Source organism: Takifugu flavidus, chromosome 12 (assembly GCF_003711565.1).
Source record: "Takifugu flavidus isolate HTHZ2018 chromosome 12, ASM371156v2, whole genome shotgun sequence".
NCBI classification, from domain to species: domain Eukaryota; kingdom Metazoa; phylum Chordata; class Actinopteri; order Tetraodontiformes; family Tetraodontidae; genus Takifugu; species Takifugu flavidus.
Genome location: NC_079531.1, coordinates 9,959,370 through 9,986,437, shown reverse-complemented (window position 1 = coordinate 9,986,437; position 27,068 = coordinate 9,959,370). Strand labels below are relative to the sequence as shown.

The 27,068-nt window shown below is 43.2% G+C and overlaps 1 protein-coding gene across 11 annotated transcripts in view; it reads left to right on the top strand.

The window, feature by feature from the left end:
- The window catches only part of LOC130535553 (cytoplasmic dynein 2 heavy chain 1), an 81,293-nt gene that overhangs the window by 42,999 nt on the left and 11,226 nt on the right, over nt 1-27,068 (top strand). For 10 of the 11 annotated variants that reach the window (XM_057050662.1, XM_057050656.1, XM_057050663.1 and 7 more), the window contains 15 exons: nt 4,200-4,363; nt 4,517-4,636; nt 14,089-14,223; nt 14,646-14,786; nt 14,936-15,025; nt 16,255-16,320; nt 16,417-16,467; nt 16,548-16,601; nt 16,781-16,912; nt 17,064-17,136; nt 20,127-20,287; nt 20,375-20,500; nt 24,902-25,012; nt 26,150-26,219; nt 26,480-26,565. In XM_057050662.1, the coding sequence (XP_056906642.1) occupies nt 4,200-4,363; nt 4,517-4,636; nt 14,089-14,223; nt 14,646-14,786; nt 14,936-15,025; nt 16,255-16,320; nt 16,417-16,467; nt 16,548-16,601; nt 16,781-16,912; nt 17,064-17,136; nt 20,127-20,287; nt 20,375-20,500; nt 24,902-25,012; nt 26,150-26,219; nt 26,480-26,565 (1,580 nt within the window). Of the gene's footprint in view, nt 1-4,199; nt 4,364-4,516; nt 4,637-4,812; nt 5,352-14,088; nt 14,224-14,645; nt 14,787-14,935; nt 15,026-16,254; nt 16,321-16,416; nt 16,468-16,547; nt 16,602-16,780; nt 16,913-17,063; nt 17,137-20,126; nt 20,288-20,374; nt 20,501-24,901; nt 25,013-26,149; nt 26,220-26,479; nt 26,566-27,068 lie in introns of those variants that run through there. The other variant, XM_057050665.1, reaches the window with a different exon arrangement.

Here is a 27,068-nt window from a genome sequence, read left to right as displayed (position 1 = left end):
CATTCAACTTCCAACTGAATTTCTGGTCTTTTAATATTTACACTAAAAATCTCCTCAAGATTCACTTCTACTTCCTCTTCATCTGGTCATGTGTCCCATGGATGAGATTTATCCTCCCCGTTATTCTCTCTTCTCTGTCTTTCCCCGTCTGCCTTCTTTTTCCTGCAATCTCTTGCCCAGTGGCCTGACTTGCGACAATAATGACAACTATCATCTCTACTCTGTCCACTTTGACCTTTTCCTCTGCCTCTGCCGCGGCCGCTGCCGCGACCTCTTCCTCTTTGTTCATAGTAACATGCTTCGCTTGGCCTAGAAATATTTCACTACTTTTCTTTCCCTTTTTCTTCTTGTGTCTTTCTGCGTGCATAGCATGGTTTTCATATTCATTTACAGATGCTGTAGGGAATCCTATCATGTGCTTCTCTACGAAGTCTTTTATTTCTGTACGTGTGCCATTATGGAGTGCTATTTTTAATTGCTGTTGATATGGTCCGTTATCATGATCAGAGAACGGAATGCCACTTCTCTGACGGAACACATCTTCTATGACAGGGGTGGCCAACCAGTCAGAGCCTAAGAGCCACATTTTTTACTGTGTTACCGCAAAGAGCCACACCATACACATGGGCACACATGAACATCACCTCATCCCTTCCTCACACACACAGACCTCTGCTTAGCCAGATTTATTGTAAATGTCACACACCAACATGATAATGACAGAATTTGACTTCTACAGACCACGGGCCAGTCATTTTCAACAATGAACATTGTGTGCACTGTCTCACACAAAACTCTCAATTCAACTAAGTCCACAAACAAAAATATAATAATTAAAATATCTTTTTTTCTCTTACTATGCATGTTGCATAGTGGGACTTCTGGCATTCCTTGCTTTGAACAATCTTCTTCAAATCTGGCTTGTATTCAGTTGCTGCCACGCGAAGCAATTCTTTCACATGGGTGTCAGTCAGAACAGATCGATGCTTTGATTTCACGTGTTTCAGGATAGAAAACACAGACTCGCAGACGAATGTTGACCCAAATATTCACAGTATCTTAAGCGCAGCCCGTTTGACATTGGGGTATTTTTCCATTGGCACACTTTTCCAGAACTCAATGGCCCCTTCCCTTAAAGCAGGTTTCAGTTGGTCCTCCTCAGAAAGATCGATAATCTCCAACTCAACTGCAGCCTCATCTGTGACTAGCGGGGCTTTAAAACAGTGCGGCTCCACATTAAAAGGGGCAACGAGGAATGCAATCTGTGGCCTTTTCAATTGTCGATCACTTTTGTTTACTCAAAAGATCTTGTCCCTACTGAGAAACGTTGCAGTATTTTCATCTAACGTGCATGCGCTTTTGGCGAAAGTACCGTATTGAACTCAAGCGAAGCGAACACGCAACATTAAAAAAACACAAACCCAAACTTTGATATGAACGTTAGAGCTGTATGAAACCAGGCAAAGAGCCGCATGCGGCTCGGGAGCTGCGGGTTGGCCAGGCCTGTTCTATGAGAATATTCTTCATATGATTCATTTTCTCTCTGCTTGCACCTTCCTATGGCACTATAATCAGCATGGTGTGTGAATTTACCTCTCATTCTCCCAAATACCCCATCAATTTGAGTTCTGAGATCGTTTGTGTCATGGGCCCAGGGCCGTCCTGTTGCCTGCTCTATGGGAGTCCAATTTCCTCTGACTGTTGACCATTTAGGGCCTAAGACAGTCATCAGGACTTGTTGTGTCTCTGCCCCATTTGTGTGGTAACTTCTCATTAACTCATTTATTCCCTCTATACAAGCTTCAACGTCCGCGTCGGGCTTAGGAATTTCAGCACAAGCTTTTTTACAATCCTCTGCTGTCCAGGTCCTGTAGACCAACATTGTAGGGGGTTGAAGTCCTACACCACTATTTGGATTGGCGACTTCTATCATTGGAAAAACATCTTCGACACCAGGTTTTGGTTCTGCTACTGCGATGAATGAATCGCCATAGCCTATTGGGGGTCCTGGACTGAACGCCCTAGGAATATGTCTACTCCAATTCATATTACTCATGTCATATTGTGAACGTGTATTGGGTCCTAATTGAGGTGTGTTATGTCCTTGGAGGAAAGGATTATGACTGATTCCTCCTTCTGCCCCTTGAGGGCTATTAGTCATAAGACTATGTGGTGTGGGTGCAGGTGGTTCCTGTGCAGGTACGTTTACCATCCTGTGCATTTGCCGGAGATGCCCGTCTCATCATCTTCGGGTCTTACATAGGCCGTTAATGACAGGTATATAGATTGAGGAGGACTAAAATAAGGTGGTGGTCCTTCCTCCACTTTTTCTTTTAATTTCTTGCCTTTATTGTGACCTTCTCGTCTTTTAACAGACTCGTCGTACCAGACTTTGGCACAATGGAGGCCATATTTCTCCTCTTTTTTGGGATCAGATTCTGCCTTTTCCTTTATTTCTTTCATCAGGGTCCTTAATTTCTCTGGTTTATCCAATTGTCCATCAAATCCAAATTTATCATGCCATATTTTGACAAAATTTGTTGACCCTGGATACCTCTGTTCCATGTATCTACAACATGGAGGGATTTTGAACTGGTCTCTTGCCTGTCCTTGTCCCATTCTGAGTTATGTGAGTCTCTGCAGGACGTATAATCTCAGACTTTTATACTTCCTTTAAAATCCTTTGTTGGTACTTGTCACGCTTCTACCTCAATGAGGCGGACAAGTCTTGCCTCTGCTTCCAACTCAGGAGGATAGTATAGGATCCCCACGACAATTTTGTCGAGAACCTCGATGGGTCTTGGATTGAACCTCAGTCAATTGCGGGAATGCACCTTACCCGTCTGTGTCATTGGTTCACCAGAATGTAGTTCAAATTCCGTCACTGGAGGACTTCTCGTCTCAGGAGGTTACCCGACCGGCCTCGCGCCAAATTCACGACCGAGGTCTTTGATGCAGAACCGCCTTTGATGGGTTCTGGCTGCGCACAGTCTTCGGTGGTTGGCGTCCTGCTGACGAGAGGGACCAAATTATATTAGAGTTGAAACAGAACTACCCAGTAATACCTTGCGTGAATCAACAAAAGACACAAACACAGGTACCTTGCAAGGGAGAGCGAGCAGCAATTCACTCTGGAACACCCTCCGTCGCTCTGCTGCTGCTCTGCAAACCTTTCTTTATTCACATCAGCTCATTATCCATGTGGAATTTTCACCTCCTCCCAAGATGTAAGTAAATCTGGTGCTCTGGACAAGTGTACTAAATCAAGAGAGGTGAAAAACACTCTGTTTCTTCTTCATGCACTTAGGTGCTAAACATACAAATGCATTTAAATGATAACAATATAATAATTATTCTCACACATTCTATGTTCCGAAAATCAATTTCCATAACCGAGGATCGGACCGCCAAGGCCCCCGCCTTGGTCCACCGCCCAATCCACAATGCACCGGACCCTTCATGCTCCTCCTGCGGGTGGTGTGTCCACTGGGGATGGGACTGCCCACATAGCCGGTTCGGGCTGGGTCCCATGGACGTAGGCCCGGCCACCAGGCGCTCGCGATCAAGCCCCAGCCCCAGGGTGGGGCCCTGGTAACTCTCCAGGCCGGGTGCGCGGCTTCTCCCTTTGATGTTCCATGCTGGGTCTTGTGAACCATTCTTTGTCTGACCCTTCACCGAGGACCAATCTGCCTTGGGAGACCCTACCAGGGGCAAACTGCCCCAGACAGCATAGCTCCCAGGCTTATTAGGGTATGCAAACTCCTCCACCACGATAAGGTGATGGTTCACGGAGGAGAACTTGAAAGCTGATGCACTTTATTATCTTGCGTAAACGTTCTCCACCAACTTGTCATAATTTAGAGCTGTCTTAAAAAACAACAAGCTGCAAAAATGCATATGTGAAATTATGAAACCTTGTCTCCTTTTAAACGACCCCTGTTGCTAATTATTTTATTGTTATACTGTAAACTGGTCTTTCAATGTGTGTTGGAGATGTTCGTATGCATATAGGATTTCTCAAAAAGTAAGATTTATTCCTACCTTAGAAGCTAACGTGGGAGGTCTAAGAAAAATGTAAGTGTGTTTTAACCTCAGATTTTGTGTTTAAGTTCTTCAAGGTTTGAACATAAGGACATCAGCAGCTGCACTACCTCGTATGAACAACGTCCGCTCTCTCTTGCTGCCATATTTTTTCCCAGGCCCCAGATATGTAGTTCAGATAGGAGAAAAATTAATCGACTACAATGAGGACTTTCGCCTCTTCATGGCCACAAGGAACCCTACACCTTTCATCCCCCCTGATGTGGCTTCTGTGATGACAGAGGTCAATTTCACCACAACAAGGGCAGGACTGCGAGGACAGGTGTCTCATAGTCTCTCTTCCATATAGATGTTTGTCTACCTGCTGCAGATGTGGTTCTCAATGGCCTAATTTTTGCTATGTGCCTATATGTGTCATCTTTCTACGTGTTCTTTTATAGTTTATTTACATGACTGCATTATGTTTGTCTGGCAGTTACTGGCCTTAACCATCCAGCAAGAGAAGCCTGAGTTGGAAACTGAAAAAAACAGACTACTCCAAATGGAAGAAGAAAATAAGATACAGCTCACTCTGTTGGAAGAAACACTTTTAGAGGTACAAGTGTGTGTGTGTTAGTGTGCTTGTGTGTGTGTGTAGTGTTGCCAACAGGGGGGCCCAGAAGGTCCCTGGTCTTAAGTTGGTTATAGTTGGTGATCTATTCACGGCCTGCTGTAAAGGGTTGAATTCCATGTGCTGCTTCTCCTCATTAGTTGTGTCTTGGTCTTGATCAGTGCAGGTAGTGAATTGCTCATTCTACACCTGCAATTCCATCCACCTGCTGGGCAGACCTGTGAGAGGTGGGCCATTGTTGGACTGGAAGAAGGCTGCGTTTGCCCCACTGCTGAAGGGTCAACTTGCCCGAATCACCAGGGAATTGATCTCTTAGTTGCACGATAGATGGTGGTTTGATTAAGAGAACAGGGACTGGAATTGAAGCTTTATTGAAGCTTTATTTAGCCAGGTTAGTTCCGTGGACCATGAGCCATCTCTCTCTCTCAAATCAGCAGCAAAACAAACAACAATACGCATGAAGAAAACAAGAATAACCCCAGATTTATTTTCAGCACTGTGGCCAAATTAACCAAAATGTGACCAAAATCTGTCCTTCAACTCAATATATGTGTGTGTGTGTGTGTGTGTGTGTGTGTGTGTGTTACCGGTTCAAATCCAGGTGGGCTCTTAAGCAAGGCCCTTTACGCTACATGCCTATACCTCAGAATGATCAGAAGAGTCATACTGGCTCAGACTTCGCCTGGGACATCAGAAATGGTTGCATCAAAACCCCTCATACTCACTGACTAAATAGCAGCTCTTAGCTCAGTGTTCGAATATCCTTAAAAGCTGTTGCTATCCCAGCTAGAGATTGATGAGGGTTAGGGTTAGGGTTACAGCGCCGTACCTCATCCACGGTACAAAGACGCTATGGCAAGGGGGAGACAGGACACCAGGTCAGCTTGGGGGTGGTTTCACCATCACACCCAAATATCGAGATTGAGTACAAAGCCCCAATGACAGATGGACTCAACGCAAGGGCAGCTGAGCTGAGAGAGAGAATCATGAAGTCCTTGGGGAACTCAACTACCTCCCTGCCAAGGCTAACAATCTACCTACCTACCTACCTACCTACCTACCTACCTACCTACCTACCTACCAACCAACCAACGAACCAACCAACCAACCAACCAATTAATTAATTAATTTTATTTATATAGCGTGTTTTACAATCAAAATTGTTTCTAGGCACTTTACAGAATCCCAGGGCCTGACCCCAAACAAGCAACAGTGGCAAGGAAAAAGTCCCCTTTAACAGGAAGAAACCTTGAGCAGGACCAGGCTCATGGAGGGGGAGCCTCCTGCTGATGGACGGCTGGGTAGAGAGAGAGGAGAGGAGGAGGAGAACAGGTAGAGGAGAGAATAGGCAGATAACATAGAAATACATTATATTAATTAAAATAAGCTGCCGGTAGACTCGAGTTGAATGGGTCAGCGGGGTCGGAGGTCAGTAGGTCAGCATACAGCTATGAAGGTGGCGATACCTGTAGATGAATACAGAAGGGGGGGGTCAGAAAAACTACACAAGAAATAACATCACTGAGGCCTGTCAGGTGATCATGTTTCTAGACCCCGGCAGCCTCGGCCTATAGCAGCATAATTACAATTTTAGCCTAATAATTAGACGACCCCCTAAGTATGATACTTTGTCTGTCTGGGATAGTAACTGGAACTACAGAATTAGTGATAGTAAGCTTTTTCAAAGAGGAAGGTTTTTAGCCTAATCTTAAAAGAATAGATGGAGTCAGCCTCTCGTACCTGGACAGGGAGCTGGTTCCACAGCAAGGGGGGCTGGTAGCTAAATGCTCGGCCCCTCATTCTAACCCTAGAGACTCTGGGACCACAAGTAGACCATCATTCTGAGAGCAGAGCGGTCTATTGGGATTATAAAGTGTCACTAGCTCCTCCAGGTAGGATGGAGCTATGCCTCTGAGGAACTTGTAGGTCAGAAGAAGAATTTTAAAAATGATTCCAAATTTAATGGGCAGCTAATGCCAGTACAAGAGTTATGTGATCTATTTTGTCAATACCTGTAAGAACTCTAGCTGCAGCATTTTGGATCACCTGGAGGCTTCTTAAAGAGTTGTTTGGACACCCTGATAATAAAGAATTACAATAGTCCAGCCTGGAAGTAACAAATACATGGACTAACTTTTCAGCATACTGCCACGTCAGTAGTTTCCTGATCTTTGTGATGTTTCTCGGGTGAAAAAAGGCAGGTCCACAGACTATTTTAATGTGTGAGTTGAAGGACAGATTTTGGTCACATTTTGGTTAATTTGGCCACAGTGCTGAAAAGAAATCTGGGGTTATTCTTGTTTTCTTCAATTAAAGAAGAAAAATAAGTTGTTCTAGCCTTACGGAGGGCCTTTTTGTAAACTGCCAGACAGTCTTTCCAGGGTAAATGGTAGCTATCGCTTTTACAAGAATACCACTTCCTTTCTAGTCTTTGCACTTTCTGCTTGAGGGTCCTAATGTGTGAATTATACCAGGGGGCTCACCTTCTATGATTGACTTTTTCAGGGGGGCAACAGAATCAAGCGTGAGTCTCAGTGAGGCTGCTGCACCTTCAGCAACAGAGTCAACCTTACTATAGCAGATGTCTTTCAGATAATGCTGTAGCTAAGTTTAAGGATGATGCTGATCCCAGGACCACCGTGTGTTTCCCCAGGGATCAATCACTATAATCTTAGCCCTGCTGAGGTTGACTCTATTGCTGAAGGTGCAGCAACCTCACTGAGAATCACGCTTGATTCTGTTGCCCCCCTGAAAAAGAAAATAGTAAATCAGAGGAGGTGTGCCCCCTGGTATAATTCACATATCAGGACCCTCAAGCAGAAAGTGCGAAGACTGGAAAGGAAGTGGCATTCTTGTAAAATAGACAGCTACCATGTAGCCTGGAAAGACTGTCTATTAGTTTACAAAAAGGCCCTTCGCAAGGCTAGAACAGCTTATTTTTCTTCTTTGATTGAGGAAAATAAGAGCAACCCCAGGTTTCTTTTCAGCACTGTGGCCAAATTAACTAAGAGTTTATATATATATAATATATATATATATATATATATATATACACACACACACACACACACACACACACATACATACATACATACACACACACACACACAGTATATATATGTGTGTGTGTGTGTGTGTATGTATATATATATTAAATGTGGGCGGATGATATCTAGAAGGGGAAAGGTGATCGCAACTGACAGGGTTGAACTACCTGAAGGGAACATCACCGATGTGCAGGACAGTTACAAATACCTGGGGATCCCACAGGCAAATGGTAACCATGAGGAGGCAGCTCGAAGGTCAGCCACAGCCAAATACCTGCAGAGGTTAAGACAGGTCCTGAAAAGTCAGCTGGATGGTAAGCACAAGATCCAGGCCATAAACACCTACGCCCTACCAGTAATCAGATACCCTGCTGGCATAATACCCTGGCCACTGGAAGAGATACAAGCCACTGACATCAAGACAAGGAAGCTTCTCACCATGCACGGAGGGTTTCACTCTAAGTCCAGTGTCCTGAGGCTGTACACAAAGCAAAAGGAAGGGGGCCGAGAACTAGTAAGTGTCCAAACTACTGTCCAGGAGGAAACAACAAGCCTCCAAGAATACATCTAGAAGATGGCCCCCACTGACCCCTACTGAGTGAATGCCTCAGGCAACAAAAGCCCACCAAGGAGGAGGAACCTGAGGGGCTATCATGGAAGGACAAGCCCATGCATGGAATGTACCACCGACAAATTGAGGAAGTGGCTGATATCGAGAAAACATACCAGTGGCTGACAAAGGCCGGACTGAAAGACAGCACAGAGGCACTAATAATGGCTGCACAAGAACAGGCCCTGAGCACCAGAGCAATAGAGGCCAGGGTCTACCATACCAGACAAGACCCCAGGTGCAGACTGTGGAGATGCCCCTGAGACAGTACAGCACATCACAGCAGGGTGCAAGATGCTGGCAGGCAAGGCATACATGGAACGGCATAACCAGGTAGCTGGCATAGCGTACAGGAACATCTGCACTGAGTATGGGCTGGAGGTCCCAGGGACCAGGTGGGAGACACCCCTGAAAGTGGTGGAGAACGAGCAGGCCAAGATCCTGTGGGACTTCCAGATCCAGACTGACAAGATGGTGGTGGCCAACCAGCCTGACATAGTGGTGGTGGATGAACACCGGAAGACAGTGGTGGTGACTCAGTTACTGGAGCACCTGCAGAGGAACAGCCTGTTTGAGATGTTTCAGTCAGGCTTTAGAGCTCACCACAGCACAGAAACAGCACTTCTTAAAGTCACTAATGATCTTCTCATAGCTTCCGATCATGGACTGGTCTCTATGCTGGTTCTGCTGGACCTCAGTGCTGCTTTTGATACAGTTGATCACAGCATCCTGTTACAGAGACTGGAACATGTGATTGGGATTAAAGGGACAGCACTAGACTGGTTTAGATCATACTTATCTGATAGATACCAGTTTGCCCATGTCCATGGTGTTCCCTCCTCATACAGTAGGGTTAGCCATGGAGTTCCTCAAGGTTCTGTACTCGGACCAATCCTCTTCACATTGTACATGCTTCCCTTAGGGAACATTATTCGGCAGCATGGGATAAATTTTCATTGTTATGCTGATGACACTCAGCTCTATTTATCCATGAAACCAGAGGAGACAGCGAAGTTAGTGAAGCTCCAGACCTGTCTTAAAGACATAAAGTCCTGGATGTCTTCAAATTTCCTCCTCCTTAACCCAGGAAAAACTGAGGTCATGGTGTTTGGTCCTGAACCTCTCAGGGATAGATTAGATCACATGATCACTCTAGATGGTATCTCATTAACATCTAGTCTTTCTGTGAGGAATCTAGGAGTAACTTTTGATCAAAATCTCTCCTTCAACTCACACATTAAATTAGTCTCTAGAAGTGCCTTTTTTCACTTGAGGAACATCACAAAGATCAGGAAACTGCTGACGCGGCATGATGCTGAAAAGTTTTTCCATGCATTTGTTACTTCCAGGCTGGACTACTGTAACTCTTTATTATCAGGGTGTCCAAACAACTCTTTAAGAAGCCTCCAGTTGATCCAAAATGCTGCAGCCAGAGTTCTGACAGGTATTGACAAAAGAGATCACATTACTCCTGTACTGGCGTCGCTTCATTGGCTGCCCGTTAAATTTAGAATAATTTTTAAAACCCTTCTTTTGACCTACAAGGTCCTCAGAGGCCTAGCTCCATCCTACCTGGAGGAGCTAGTGATACCTTATCAGCCCAATAGACCGCTCCGCTCTCAGAATGCTGGTCTACTTGTGGTTCCCAGAGTTTCCAGGAGTAGAATGGGGGGCCGAGCATTTAGCTACCAGGCCCCCCTGCTATGGAACCAGCTCCCTGTCCAGGTACGGGAGGCTGACTCCATCGCCACTTTTAAGATCAGACTCAAAACCTACCTCTTTGAAAAAGCTTATTGTTACTAATTCAGTAGTTCCAGTTACTATCATAGACAGACAAATTATCATACTTAGGGGGTCGTCTAATCGTCAGGTCACATCTTAGTTATGCTGTTATAGGCCAAGGCTGCCGGGGTCCGGAAACATGATCACCTGACAGGCCTCTGTTACTCCACTGGGTCATGGTTTCCTCTCCTCTCCTTTCCTCTCCTTTCCTCTCCTCATCAAGCAGACTAGTTACGCTGATTCTTGTGTAGTTTTTCTGCTTCTCCCCCCCCCCTATTTATTTACAGGTATCGCCGCCCTCGGAGCTGCATAATGACCTCCGGCCCAGCTGAAGTGATTGTACATCATATTTTTTGCGTGTGTTTCTGTGCTCTGTGCCACTCCTCTCCTCTCCTCTCCTCTCCTCTCCTCTCCTCTCCTCTCCTCTCCTCTCCTCTCCTCTCCTCTCCCCCTCCTTCTCCTTTCCTCTCCCTCTCCCTCACCTCTCCTTTCCTCTCCTCTTTCCCCTCCTCCTCCTTCTCCTTCTCCTCTACCTCCCCTTCACTCTACTTCTCCTCTCCTCTACCCCTCTCCTCTCCTCTCCTACCTATCCTATCCTCTACCTGTCCTCCCCCTTCTCCTCTCTCTTTACCCAGCCGGCCATCAGCAGGAGGGTCCCCCTACATGAGCCTGGTCCTGCTCAAGGTTTCTTCCTGTCAAAGGGGAGTTTTTCCTTGCCACTGTTGCTTGTTTGGGGTTAGGCCCTGAGATTCTGGAAAGCGCCTTGAAACAATTTTGATTGTATAAGACGCTATATAAATAAAGATTAATTGATTGATTGAACCTCTGCAGGGCTAAGATTATAATGATTGATCCCTGGAGAAGCACATAGTGGTCCTGGGATTAGCACAGGGATCGCTTCCTTAACTTTAGCTACAGCATTATCTGAAAGACATCTGCTATAGTAAGACTGTGTTCTGAGCATAGAAGAATCCTTAATCATAAATGTAAAAGTGATCAAAGAATGATCTGACATGAGTGGGTTCTGAGGGAACACCGACACATGTTCTACCTGAACACCTTAAGTCAGAACTAGATCAAGGGTGTGGTTGAAGCTATGAGTTGGTTGGTTTATCTGTTGAAGGAAACCAACTGACTCAAGTATTGAAATGAAGCCATTTCTAAAGCTGTCATTTATAACGTCTACATTGATATTAAAGTTTCCAATAATAATGACTTTATCTGTTTTGAGGACCAAGTCAGATAAGAAGTCTGAGAACTCAGACAAGAACTGAATGTGGCACAGCAGGGGGCCGATATACAACTACAAACAAAAGTGGCTTTTCTGTCTTCCGGTTCAGATGGGTGATGCCAAGAGTCAGGCTTTCAAATGAACTGGAACCATGTTTTGGTCTAGGATTAATTAGTAACTTGGAGTGAAAGATAGCTGCCACTCCCCCTCTTCGACCAGTACCACGAGGAATATGATAATTACGATGGGTAGGAGGAGTAGATTCTTTTAAGCTAACACACCTCCTGAAGCTAGGTTTCAGTAAGACAGAGTAAATCAATGTGATGATCCGCTATCAGGTCGTGCACTAACAGGGATTTGCACAAAAATGCTCTAATATTTAATAGTCCACATTTAATTGTGATGTTAGTTTCTCTAATTTGTGCTTTGGTATTACCGGTAATTTTAATAAGATTATGGTGATTGACCGCTCCCTTGCTCTGTGCTTGGTGAACTTTTAACTGTCGAACAGAGACTACCTCTACAGTGTTAAATATGTAATTGTTTGTGGATGAGGGTTCTATGGAAGCAGCAGCAGAGGTGTGTTAGACTACAACTCTGCATCCTGGTCTGGTTTGTCAGGTCACTTTGGGTCTAATAAAATTGGCCAAGTTAGTAGAAATGAGAGAGGCACCATCCCGAGTGGGATGGACACTGTCTCTCCTAATCAGTCCAGGTTTTCCACAAAAACTGTTCCAATTGTCTACAAAGGACACCTGGTTTTCGGGGCACCGCCGTGACAACCAGCGGCGACATGCAACTAAACATTTCATTGCTGGCCAGATTGGGGAGGGGACCAGAGAATGCTACGGAGTCCGACATCGTTTTTGCGTAATATCATTACTGAGACCAATCAGCTGATTTATGCAGTCATCCTACATCCTGTGTGTGTGTGTGTGTGTGGTGTGTGTGTGTGCAGAGTGTATACACACACACATACATACATACATACATACATACATACATACATACATACATACATACATACATACATACATACATACATACACACACACACACACACACACAGTATATATATATGTGTGTGTGTGTGTATGTATATATATATTAAATGTGGGCGGATGATATCTAGAAGGGGAAAGGTGATCGCAACTGACAGGGTTGAACTACCTGAAGGGAACATCACCGATGTGCAGGACAGTTACAAATACCTGGGGATCCCACAGGCAAATGGTAACCATGAGGAGGCAGCTAGAAGGTCAGCCACAGCCAAATACCTGCAGAGGTTAAGACAGGTCCTGAAAAGTCAGCTGGATGGTAAGCACAAGATCCAGGCCATAAACACCTACGCCCTACCAGTAATCAGATACCCTGCTGGCATAATACCCTGGCCACTGGAAGAGATACAAGCCACTGACATTAAGACAAGGAAGCTTCTCACCATGCACGGAGGGTTTCACCCTAAGTCCAGTGTCCTGAGGCTGTACACAAAGCAAAAGGAAGGGGGCCGAGAACTAGTAAGTGTCCGAACTACTGTCCAGGAGGAAACAACAAGCCTCCAAGAATACATCTAGAAGATGGCCCCCACTGACCCACTACTGAGTGAATGCCTCAGGCAACAAAAGCCCACCAAGGAGGAGGAACCTGAGGGGCTATCATGGAAGGACAAGCCCATGCATGGAATGTACCACCGACAAATTGAGGAAGTGGCTGATATCGAGAAAACATACCAGTGGCTGACAAAGGCCGGACTGAAAGACAGCACAGAGGCACTAATAATGGCTGCACAAGAACAGGCCCTGAGCACCAGAGCAATAGAGGCCAGGGTCTACCATACCAGACAAGACCCCAGGTGCAGACTGTGGAGATGCCCCTGAGACAGTACAGCACATCACAGCAGGGTGCAAGATGCTGGCAGGCAAGGCATACATGGAACGGCATAACCAGGTAGCTGGCATAGCGTACAGGAACATCTGCACTGAGTATGGGCTGGAGGTCCCAGAGACCAGGTGGGAGACACCCCTGAAAGTGGTGGAGAACGAGCAGGCCAAGATCCTGTGGGACTTCCAGATCCAGACTGACAAGATGGTGGTGGCCAACCAGCCTGACATAGTGGTGGTGGATGAACACCGGAAGACAGTGGTGGTGATAGATGTAGCAATCCCGAGTGATAGCAACATAAGGAAGAAGGAACACGTGAAGCTGGAGAAGTACCAAGGGCTGAAGGAGGAGATAGAGAGAATGTGGGGCATGAAGTTAACAGTGGTCCCAGTGGTGATCAGGACACTAGGGGCAGTAACACCCAACCTGAGTAGATGGCTCCAACATGGAACCACACACATCTGAAGGAAGGAGGCACCGCCCAGGAGGGCGAGGAAGAGATTTTTTTTTTTTCATGTGGGTGTGTGTGCATATACTGTGTATATATATATATATATATATATATATATATATATATATATATATATATATATATATACACACACACACACACACACACACACACACACACACACACACACACACACACACATACATACACACACTTCTCCCACCAATAAATATATAAATACAAACAGCCAATTCTTTGTTGTAAATTCTAAATTGTAACTGTTGCTCAGCAACAGATAATGAAATAGTTAATAATAATAATGAATAGTAATGCTTCCATTAGTGTGTCCTATGGAAGCATATGTATGCAAATAATAAGAGTAACTTCACCCACTTGTCATGTGTTTCAATTGTGCCTGTCTCTTTGTTGTGTTAGACTCTTGCTACGGCTCAGGGTAACATTCTGGACAACAGAGAGCTGGTGGACAGCTTAAACCAAACCAAGGCCAGTAGTACTCTTATTCAGGAGTCCTTACTGGAATCACACAGGCTGCAGACATGCTTAGATCAGGTAATAGTCTACATCTGCTCAACACAAAAATATGGGCTTTTTATGTTTCATTATATCTGCTCACATCATGGTTTTGCTTTTATTTCTTATATATGTGCAAATTCATGGAGGTGTCGCGCATTGTAAAAAACATTTTCTTACATTGCACAAGTAATTTGGTATTTATGTAGGCCTAACATTACTATAATCTTCCCCTAGGGGGCAACATTGCAACAGAATTCTTGTGTTCTTTTTATCAATTTGCTTTATTTATCTCTCCTCCTCTCTTCACGCACGCACCACATACAAGCAAGTCAGTATTCAATTGTTTTCCAGTCAACCTTTAAGTCCATTTAAACATTTTATCATTACACGTTTCTTTCTCTACCTCTTGGATTCCCTTCCCTGTCTGTTTGCCTTTCACTATGGTTTTGTCCCTATAGGAGCGGAATGCATACCTTCCTCTTGCTGAGAGTGCCAGCAAGATGTACTTTGTCATCACAGACCTGTCCAAGATCAACAACATGTATCGCTTCAGCCTAGCAGCTTTTCTGCATCTCTTCCAAAGGGCTCTTCAGACCCAGGTAAGTGAACAGCTCACATTTGTCCTGCTGCTTCTTTGTTGTCTGTCAGAGCCAAAAACAGCTCTGATATTAAGTATTAATTATTAAATTTCATTGTGTCGTGTCGCTCACGTGCCCGCACGCACACACACGCGTGTGTTCCAATTTAGGAACCAGAGGATACTGATGCCAGGATTTCTGCTCTGGAGTCCAAATTGAAGTTTATGGTCTATGAGTATGTCTGCAGGTCACTTTTCAAGGTAATCTAGAAAAATAGGTCTTTCTTTATTTCTCATTCATAAGTTGTTTCAGGCTACACTTGTTGAAGAAGAAAACAGGCGTTAAGTTAAGCTAAGCATGGGTCGAAGACGTATCTTTGGAATATAGTTGTGAATCACATTTGTGTCAACACTTTAAAATTATGGCTCAGTCCAATGGGAACTGGGCTGTCAAGCAGAGGGTTCTTGGTTCAAACCCCAGTGCAGACAAAACATGGAATTTGTATGGGTGATAGGGGGAGAAAATGGATTTATTAGACAGTAAACCTTACATTTCGTTACATTCTTAATCTTGCACCCATGTATACACACATATGTGTGTGTGTATACATACCGTAAATTCTGTACTAAAGAGCACACCTGATTAAAAGCCGCATAATCTAATTTAGAAAGAAAATCAATTTTTTACTTATACAAGCCGCACCGGATTTTAAGCCGCAGGTATCCCATGTACTAATGTGAAAAATTAGATCAAAAACATTCAGTACCAGTATATGTTTTTATTAGCGTAAGAAATGAGTGACAAACAGACAGGTAAGAAACAACATCCACTCTTTTCACTTGTATGTTTATACAGAGACCTTAAATCCAATTTTTATCATGTCAGGATTTTTTATCTTTTCTTTTAATTTAATCCGCTTAGCAACATAAACAAATATATTGTACCGGTAAATGCTTTTTTTAACGGTGTCTGTAATGCAGCTACCTTGAAATATACGTTTGTATCAGCTACACACAAATTACATTGAACAATGAACAATCTAAATCTCCCCGATGGCCCACCTCTAAAATCTTCTATTTTCATCGCGGTGGCGATTGCTTTTGCCTTCCGTCTGATTTGTACAGCAGAAACATGAATAAAAAACATGAAAAAAAACATGAATAAGCCGCACCGTAGAATAAGCCGCAGTGTTTAAAGTGTAGAAAAAAAAGTAGCGGCTTATAGTCCGGGATGTATGGTATATATTTTTAAATTACAATTTCAAAAGTAAACAAAAGTAATACAATAGTAAGTTACATACCCCTATTTTTGTAGAGCATTAATCTATTGTAACTGTAAGCTCTATTATTTATCTCTGAAGCATTATGGAGCTGCTATCTTGATCATAACAGAAAAATAGTATTTTCCTGACACGAAATTTTAGTTGTACGTTTTCAGTATCTATTGGATGATTGATGTGCTAAAACCATTTTCTCCTTCTCCCTTTTAGGAGGACCAGTTGATGTTTGCTTTGCATTTTGTTAAAGGTATTCACCCTGAAATCTTCAAAGACAATGTGAGTCTTTTGTTTGTTTTTTTTGTTTAAATAATTTAGAACTTTCCTCTTTGTAGCTGTTCAGTTTTGCTGGGCATTAACTCTTGTCTGCTTTAGGAGTGGGAGGTCTTTACTGGATCCATCACAGGCGAGATATTTCCAAAAGAGGTGTTACAAGCTTGTGTGTGAGAAGAGGAGTGCATAGTTGTAGTTGTGTGTTGACGTGGCCTTTCTCCGCTCACCTACAGGTATTCCCCTCTTGGATTGATCAGGAGAGACATGGCGCCCTAGCCATGCTTAAAGTAAGTGCAATGATTCAGTGTTTCAAACATATTAACATCCAATAAAAATGTTACTGATGTGTTTTTGGCCGATACTGCTTTTGGGTTGGGGTTAAGCTGTTGGTGAAGCTGTTCTAATGAATTAACCAATATAGATTTTGGTCTGATTGTGTGACGTCCACTGTCCGTCTTGTCTGTAGACTACATTTCCAGACTTCTTCCAGTCCTTGTGTTTGAAAGACTCCGATATCTGGCTGTCCTTCTTGCATAGCTCACAGTGTGAACAGGAGATCCCTTTGTCCATTCAGAAGAAGATATCTCCCTTCCAGCAGGTCATCTTTCCAACATAGACTATAAATATATAGCTTCTAGTATACATCTGTTAGGAAGTATATATTTCTGTCATGGACTCATTTATTTACACATAACAGTCAAATGCTCAGGTCGAGTTTTTTGGTGTATTTAATACTTTTTTTCCCTCAGCTTCTTTTAATTCAGGCTCTCAGACCAGACCGATTGCAGAGTGCCATGGGGACCTTTGCCACCCAGATGTTGGGTAAGGTCAAACATATGCATTTTAAAGACTGTTGGATAATGTGGACAGCGCGATACATGGCGCGACCTGGTAGCAGGAGGTTATCTGGTAGAGTTGTGCACTTGGTGCGTTATTATGGGTTTCATTGTGGGAGCTCTGGTTTCTTTTTATCATCCCAGGACATAAAGAGATACAGCAACAGGAGCTGCTGTAGCTTCTTTTATGGTATACTTTCAGTATACCGTAATTTCCGGACTATAGAGCGCACCTGATTAAAAGCCGCATAATCTAATTTAGAAAGAAAATCAATTTTGTACTTATACAAGCCGCATCTGTCTATAAGCCGCATTGAAACATAGGTCGCGGAAGAACTCAGACGCAGACTTCTGCCAGCTTATTCTGCAGTTCGACTGCATAAAGCTCCACTTTACACTGAACGAAAGACACGTCAACGAAGGGAGGTCTTCAATCACACACGCTTATGGTGTGCAGGTGCAAACAGTAATTAAAACAGTAATTAAATACATCAACAACCAGAACTCAATAAATAGAACACTAACATTAAAAGTTGCAAAAGATAACATTTACAACGAACAAAAACAGGGTTAACACCAACCTGAACCCACAGACACAATGCCACAAACCATGCTGGGAAATTCTCACACTGACCCTCCCCAACACGCTACACTACCTTTGCTTTTCTTTTCAAACAGTAACACAGCAGCAATACGGCAGTGACACTAACAGGGCTGGTTAAAAAAAACATACTGGTACTCTTCTTGCATTTTCCATGATGAGGATAAACTAGTTCCTTAGAAAAGTGTTCACACCCCCTCAACCTTCCCTCATGTTTAAGCACCAATTTAAACATATTTTATCAGTTTTTAAAGACCAACACAAAGTAACAAAGAATTATAAAGTGGAAGGAAAATGGTGCATGATGTTCAAATTAAAGTCTGAATTGTGGCATGCCACCATTCACCATGCTGAATCACAGCCTGACTCTAAATCCAGCTGTATTGTATTGTAAGGGCTCAGAGGTTTGGTGTCTACCATTAATGGACAAAGGGCATCAGGGACCAGAAGGAATTCACCACACAGTTCAGAGATCAGGTTGTGCAGAATATTCTCATCAAAGTCAAGACCTAAATTCAAGCCTTGAAAAGAGCTGTTCATAAACACACTTCATCCCGTCTCAGCCATTTTCCAAAAAAAGTTGGTGGCCCTATTTTGGATTCTGTATGAGAAATGCTACTATTTTAAGCAGCAAATATTTTCAGCAAGATAAAAGTACTATGTTATATTGAGAAAACTTTAGGAAGCAATATTTTCAAAGCTCTCTGTGGGGGTTCTGGTACATTAGCAGAGATTTTCTTTAGTAAGCCACGTATCTCTGTCTCATTTTACTTTCTTTGGTGATCTATTGAAAGGATCAAATCAAAATCAAAATCAAATCAAATCAATCTTTATTTATATAGCGTCTTATACAATCAAAATTGTTTCAAGGCGCTTTCCAGAATCCCAGGGCCTGACCCCAGACAAGCAACAGTGGCAAGGAAAAACTCCCCTTTAACAGGAAGAAACCTTGAGCAGGACCAGGCTCATGTAGGGGGACCCTCCTGCTGATGGCCGGCTGGGTAAAGAGAGAGGAGAAGGGGGAGGAGAGGTAGAGGATAGAATAGAGAGGAGAGGAGAGGAGAGGAGAGGAGAGGAGAGGAGAGGAGAGGAGAGGAGAGGAGAGGAGAGGAGAAGTAGAGTGAAGGGGAGGTAGAGGAGAGGAGAAGGAGGAGGAGGGGAAAGAGGAGAGGGAGAGGAAAAGGAGAGGGAGGGGGAGAGGAGAGGCACAGAGCACAGAAACACACACAAAAATACGATATACAATCACTTCAGCGGGGCTGGAGGTCATTATGCAGCTCCGAAGGCGGCGATACCTGTAAATAAATAGGGGGGGGGGGAGAGGAGAGGAAACCATGACCCAGTGGGGTGACAGAGGCCTGTCAGGTGATCATGTTTCCGGACCCCGGCAGCCTTGGCCTATAACAGCATAACTAAGATGTGACCTAACGATTAGACGACCCCCTAAGTATGATAATCTGTCTGTCTATGATAGTAACTGGAACTACAGAATTAGTAACAATAAGCTTTTTCAAAGAGGTTGATATCAACGTTTGAAACATGTAAAAATAAAGCAATTGTTTAGGAGGCTGTCATTTAGTAAGTCAAGTCATGGCTCCATTATCTGGTGAGAGAGACTGGTAGAGACAGAAAGATTTTCAAAAAAGAACAGGAGAGTAGAAAATTTAGTCTGGATGTGTTTTTGGCTGTAAATCAGTATGCTAATAAAGCATGTGCTTTAATCCTCTAGCAGATAATCTCAGTCAATCCCCAGTCCAAGCCTGGGCACGGCTCATGCACACAAGCATGCATGGCTGAAGAACATGCACAGTCTTGCGCACACTTGCTGGCTTCTATACCCTAATTTTCAACTTTAGCTATGCTCGCTTTTCTGTTGAACTTTATCACAGCATTGCTTTTCTGCGTTGGTAGGGATTTTAATATGAAGATAAAAGCAACAATATTAAAAGCACAAATACAATAGCAGTCACCATTTGGTGTACACTCCTGAGTCTGTTCAGTATGTGCACCAAACCCAAGGTGAACTTTCCTGCTCAAGGGCAATTGTCTGCTGGATGAATGCTGATAATGTGGAACACGTGTGTTTTACTCTTGCTGTGTGTGTTTTACATAACAATGTTGGAAGATTGAAGTTTTGCTCCATCAGCTCTTCTATATTACAAGTGATTAATTGTGAGGGTTGCTTAGTCAGACACAGCACAACATACTGCTTATCACCCTCATTGTCTTTCTCAACTTCTCCCTTTTCTGTCTCTTTCTTTCTGATGTCTGTTCCTGATGTTTTTTCCTTCTTCTCTCAATCGCTCTTGCTTTGTTATGTTCAAGTTAAGTTGATGTGGTGTCATCCTAACGTACTCATGTGTTCTTGGCTGCAGGTATGAAAGAGCTCTACCCTCCTCCTCTGAACCTACATCGCCTCTACACAGAAACAAAGGAATGGGAGCCGGTGTTGATAATCATCTCTCCTGGAGCAGATCCATCCCAAGAACTTGCAGATCTAGCAGCTGAAACTATGAGCAGGACCAGCTACCATGAGGTAAAAAAAAAAGTAGTAACTACATCAGTAACAGCACAACATGCTTTACAGAATTAAACCACCCCCTCTCCCCTCCTTTGCATCTAGATTTCTATGGGTCAGGGCCAGGCTGATGTGGCCTTAGCTACACTTCGAGAATGTTCCCAAAATGGAGAATGGCTTTGTCTGAAAAACCTTCACCTTGTCACTACATGGCTTCCACTGCTGGAAAAAGTGAGTGCTCTGTCAACGCATAACTATTAATTACACATCAAATAAACCTTTAGTGTCGCACCCATCAACTATACGATGGTGAAATGTTATATTTAAATGCCAAGGGCGTGGAATTAAAATGTACATAAATAATATCCACTAACACACCAATATGCGATGAGCACCAGGTACAGTTATCAGGTACGGGTGGAGTTGTGAGTATGATATATACTCTATGTAAGTACAGGAGCAGTGGAGGGTTCTTGGTTTGAGCCCCGGTGTGGCCGAATCATGGAAGGGATACTGATAGTAGGGGAAAGTACCAGAACACCTTCAGAGCACTGCTCCCTTGAGTAAGGTACCAAATCTCCAAGTGCTCACATAGGGCCCTGCGATGAACTGGGGAGTCATCAGGGGTGGACCTGCCTTCACCCATACATGCCCTCCGCACGACCCCGAAGGGGATAAAGAGTTGAAGAAGATGAGAAGTACACAAGCATTGGGCATACCTGGCCAAACTCTTTGTTATTTTGTACAGTTAAGCAATTAAGCATGAAATTAACAACATATTCCCTTTATATTTGAAAACAAATCATGATTTATATTCACAACCTTAATAGTTTGGAATTGCTATTTGTTGCTAACTAATAGTTTTATTTTGAAGAATTCCTGCCAAATGATTTCAGTCTGATTCCTGTCTTCTTGCAGGCACCTCTTTTTTGACCGCTGTCCACAGATTTTCAATGATGTTTCGCTCACTGTGGGCTGCGGCAAAGCCTTCAACAAATGCCTCTTCAGCTTTTTTATGTTTTGTGCTTTTGTCCAGAAATTGTTGGTTGCAACACAGCCGAAAATCTGTTGAACAGGTGTTCTTTTCACAAAGTTCTCTCGACTTTGTTCTCCAAATCCTTATGTTGGGAAGTATTGTTGTGGCCAAAAGGTATTATCTATTTGCACAGGGCTTCCTAAAATGCATACAGCTTGTCTAGATGTTGTTTTGCGATAGTCTGGTGATGAATATTGTGTAGAGGATACAGGAAGTTCCCTTCTGATGACTGCCATGAAGAGCATATTTTGTCACATAAAAGTGTACCCCAACTACCTAATTGATGAATTTGAGGTCAAATGGGTCTTCTGGCTTTCTAGCACCTAGGAAAACTTCTCTCCATCATTTTCATTTTCACACAGCTTGGCGACTACTTAGAGGAAGCCATGATTGCTAGTTGTTTGTACAAGATTGAGAAGCTTTGGCTATTTCTAAAGCTTTAATATTTGCATCATAAAATGATAAATGGAATCAAGCCATGACCCTGAAAGGCTATTTGAGCTCTGCCGCCTTGGTCAAAGTTATATAGTTGTGGAAATCACCTTCTGTGGGTGCTGCATGTACAAAACCAACTAAATAATACACACATATCTCTTGAAATTTTGGACTTATATCTGACCTTTTTGTGGTTTTGTTTCTCTTTCTGTCACTCTTTCCCTTTTGTCACTCTTTACTTAGCAACTGGCTGTGAGCACTCAAGTTTGAAATTAAAAACTGATGCAATGGGGAATAGAAGAAGCCCCAAAAATTAAAGAAAGAAAATCACTGAATGAGAAATGAAAAACAAGGAAAACACAGGAACATAGAAAAATGAACCAAAGCTTGGTAGGCAAGAGCAAACAAAAAGGATGTTTTCCTGCAGTTAGCTCGGGAAGAAACCGTAAATGCAGAGTTGCGAGAAAGGTGCTTTAAACATGACACAAATACAAAATTCATTGCAGTTCTTTTTGGAGCTGATAGGGGCTGACACACAAAACAAACAAACAGAGAAAAAATAACGTAACTTAACACCCCCCCATACACACACACACACACACACACACACACACACACACACACACAGGCACACACACTAATACGCTCACTCACATGTACAGGTAGAGCTGAGGAAACACCAGAGACTGGTGTGGTGTGTGAAGGAAGGCTGGTCCACAGTTTTGGGCCCAACAGTAAAAAGCTGCTTCACCATGAGCTTAATTCTGACTTTAGGTATTTTGAGGTCCAATCTCAATTACAGTTTTTCAAAATTATACCATAACTGTGTCAAGTTAAACAGATTTCATGGTGAAAAACAAAAGAAAATCTCCAATTTTATCCACAGCTATCTGAGTGTTACATTTGGATTTTTGTGCACAGGCTCTGATGAGTGTGTTCCAAATGGTGCTGATATCACACCATCAAAGTCTGTCAGGAATTTAGTCACTGAAAATAACAATTTTTTAACTGCAAATGATCCGCAGAAAGGGCTATTCCCATCCAACCGATATCCTTTCTCTGTACCACATGCTGGTAGACACAGCAGTTTCTGAAAACTGCATGTTCATGTCTCACATATGAATCCTGGAGGGTTCCGAAGTGCAGGAGATCAGCAGGACTCTTCAGGCTTCAAGCAGAAGCTCCATGCAGCTGTGGAAACCAAGAAGTCAACTTTCAGCGCATCACATAAGTCAGCATCACGTGCGATGTGTACAGTAGTTAAATGAGGGTCTGTCCCTACTGAAGTTCTTTACAGGTCTGAACCCCCTCAGCCACATCATTGCAAAAACTCGCTGTGACAACCAATTGGTTAATGGGGCAGCCTCCTCTGACCACAATTTGGCCAAATACCTCTAAAGAGTGTATTGCTGTTTGTCCTGAGAAATCAGCTTAATGGAAAGAAAAGGACTTTTGGGGATGGCGCCTTCAACATGGCCACCCCAACCCTCTGGACATCTCCTCCTATGGAGATTAGCTGGGTGCTGAAGAGGCACTTGTTTACCCAGGTCTTTCACTGCTAGATTGTTTGTTGTTTGTTTGTTATAAAAGTGTCCTGAGGTTTCTTGAAAGGCCCTAACGGTAATCAGAATTGTGCCAGTATAATAAGATGGCCAGGGGAGGAGATAGAAGCAACTTATATAAAGACAAGGAAGCTACCCACAATTCCTGGGAGGCTCTACACCAAGTAACATGAGGGGGGGCTGAAGACTAGCCGGATCAGAGACACGAGACAGGATGAAATAAAAGAGATTAATTAGCACGTCAGAAAGAGGGCTCCTAGGGATGGGTGGCTAAGCAACTATCTCAATCAGTGGAAAGCCAGTGAGGAAGAAGTTTTAAGCATAATGAGAGGGGTAGAAGCTGGGACCTTCCACACAAGGCAAGATCCAAGGTGGAGGCTATGCAAAAAAGCCACTGAAGCAATCAGCACATAACAACGGGATGTAAAATACTAACACAGAACCACATAACCAGGTGGCTGGCAAAGGAATACGCGGGACTGGAGGTCCTGAGGTCAAAGGCATGTCTGCAGGGGTAGTGGGGAATGAGTGTGGTACCAGGTGAGATATAGCCGCATAAGGAAGAAGGAACAGTGAAATTGGAAGAGGATGTGGTGTGTAAAGACATTGGTGATCCCTCTGGTGATCAGGGTGCTGGAGCATCTGAGGTACCACTTTAGGAACACCCGATATTGTGCAGGACCGTCTGGTAGAGCATTTGAGCTTGAAGGAGTGACAGAACACATGGGAGGATTTTCTATCCACCTCACATATTACAGTCTGTTATCAATAAACCCTCTCAGTTGAGGTATTTAATTAATTGGCTTCTGGGGGTTTGTAATAATTTGTGTGCTTGCCCTTCATTGATTGGTGCATTTTATTCTGAAGTACAGTGGGACTTCTACTTACAAACGTCTCTACATGCAAAATTTTCAGGTTATGAAGCGTCTCAACGGGAAAATATTTCCTCTTGTTACGAAAGAAATTTCAGGATACGAAGGTCAAAAATATGCTACCGCTGCTACTCGCAGCTCGCGGAGTTTAGCGAACACAAACTTGCTTGTAGCTGCTCTGCCATTGGCTATCGCCTAGCATTTTCCTGTCATCCCATTGGCTAGGAGGGATGTCAATATGTACAAGTTTGTGTGTATCCCAGCGTCGCCTTCGTTTCACTTTTATTTATTATGGGTGTTTGTATGTTTGTCCATTAGATGGCGGTGTTACCACAAGTCTTAACGTTCGTTGCTAGTAATGACGGCTAATGTGAGATTAGCCTGTAATAAAGTTCATTTTGTTCCTGGAGAAGCCTTGAACTGAATTCCTTCATTTATTGTGCGGTAATCTAATTGTAACATGTATTTGTTACATGTTTTGATGCATTTTTATGATTTATTAAAATAATTATGTCCGAATTTTTGGGGGCTTGGAAGAGATTAGGGCATTTATATGGAAAACACGTCTCTACTTACATAATTTTGAGGTTACGAAACAACTTCTGGAATGAATTAAATTCGTAAGTAGAGGTCCCACTGTACATTCCAGTCATCTAGTGTTTCATGACTTGTCGTAAACAGCAGCATACGTCATGATGCTTATTTGTGAGTGCGGTCTGATCAACAGGAGCTGAATGGGCTTCGACCAAAGGCAGGCTTTCGTCTCTGGCTGACAGCAGAAGTTCATCCCAGATTTCCTCCCATATTACTGCAATCGACCCTCAAGATCACATATGAGGTAGGCAAACAGAGAGTGACTTTTCTATTGATGTCATGAGCAGTGCATGTATCAAAGAAATGATGTAGTGCTCAGTGTCCTGGAGGAACAATCAAGCCTTCCATAGACACGTAACTCTAATTTCTGCATCACTTACATGCACAGATACTTCTACTGGTATATGTTATTGGATAAGAAGCCCTGGTTACAATAACAAGAAGCCCTGGACCAAACATTCCACTGTTGAAGTGAATTGTATATTGTCAGTCCCAATGGTTACAGACACAATAGCTTCAGCAGCACCATGGTCCTGATACTCCACGTGGAATTGGCTGTTCACCAATGACTACTGTAATTTCTGGACGACAGAGCGCACCTGATTAAAAGCCGCATAATCTAATTTTAGAAAGAAAATCAATTTTTTACTTATGCAAGCCGCACCGGATTTTAAGCCGCAGCCCAGTCTTCCAGAAAATTTTCATGCTTGGGCCACCTGCTATGTTTACGTCTAAAAGCTTTTGTCGTCTTTTTGCTTTCGATCAGTTCTTTAGGTGGGCGTCTCCACCTTCTCGCCATTGATTACCGTAATGTATGCCAAGATTACGTGCGCCAGCTCGATTTCCTTCTTCAACTGCCAGAGTGATCGCTTTTAACTTAAAAGCCGCATCATATGCTTTTCTTCTAGTATTTCCCATGTTGATGAGGGTTAGTAAAAATGACTGATTCACAATAGTGTGACATGAAAAAAACATAAATAAGCCACACCGTAGAATAATCTGCAGTGTTTAAAGTGTAGAAAAAAAGTAGCGGTTTATAGTCTGGAAATTACGCTACTATGTTTAGTTGTATTACACCTGTTGCTAATATAGTTACTGAGAAACACTGACCATATTTGGGTTGAAAATGGAGAGGACACATCACATGTGTCCTGACACAGAAAAGGATGACTATTCCAATTTGCTGCTTCTATTTGGTTTTGCTGCACAGAACTGAACCAAAAAGATTATTATTTTTCCTTTTTTTTTTTTAGTGCTGTTATAATGAACATTGACATAATATCTGAATAATGGTGTCTGACCCTTTGAGGGGAATCATTTTCCTGCCAGTTTACAAGTCTTGATTTAAACACTTTGTTCGTGTCTTCCTTTTTGTGTCTAGTCTCCACCTGGTCTGAAGAAGAATCTGCTGAGAACATATGAATCATGGACTCCAGAGCAGATTAGTAAAGGTGCCTGTCACCATCTGATAATCATGAAATATATAACTCTATTACATTGTTCGAGATTGAAATGACCAAAACTTAATTTTTAAGCTAAAATATGAACTAGATCCAGCAAGTGCTAGGGCAGGGGAAGAGCCCCAGCCTCGTCTTTGGCCTTTGACCTTTGTGTTTTCACATAAATAATAAAAATGAATGTGTTGAAAGCTAGACAGGACAGGGTTTGACTGTTACAGGTGACATGTTGGGAATTGTTCTTTTGTCCATAGGAGGAAACCCTGCTCGAGCCCAGTCTCTCTTTTGTCTTGCTTGGTTCCATGCTGTCTGCCAGGAGAGGCGAAATTACATACCACAGGTGAACATGCACGCACACATACACACACACACACACACAACACACACACACACACCACACACACACACACCACACACACACACAACACTGAAGTCAAACAAACAGTCTGTCCTTCTCTCTATTGGTTCACCGGAAGGCGGGGGAGTGAAACTTCCAAAGGTCAAAGGGTCTTGATGCAGCTGGTCTTGGCAGTTGCTATTAAGCAGAACAAAGGATATTATCTACATTTCTCTCCTTTGATGCATAATCTGTTTCCTGATGCCCAGGCATCCAAATTAAGCAGACTGGGGTGATCTACTCTTGTCAGATACACTTAAGGTATTTCTTTTAAATGCCTTTGTCTGTGAGGTTGATCTGAGGACCATACTAAGTACCCACCAAATGCCCATATTCTCCTCTTTTACAAATCGTGCCACTTTAGTGGATTTGGTGTCAGTATCATGAATTGTTCATTAGCTTGTCATTAGTATTATTTCCATCACTTACACATTTATGCACTTGCA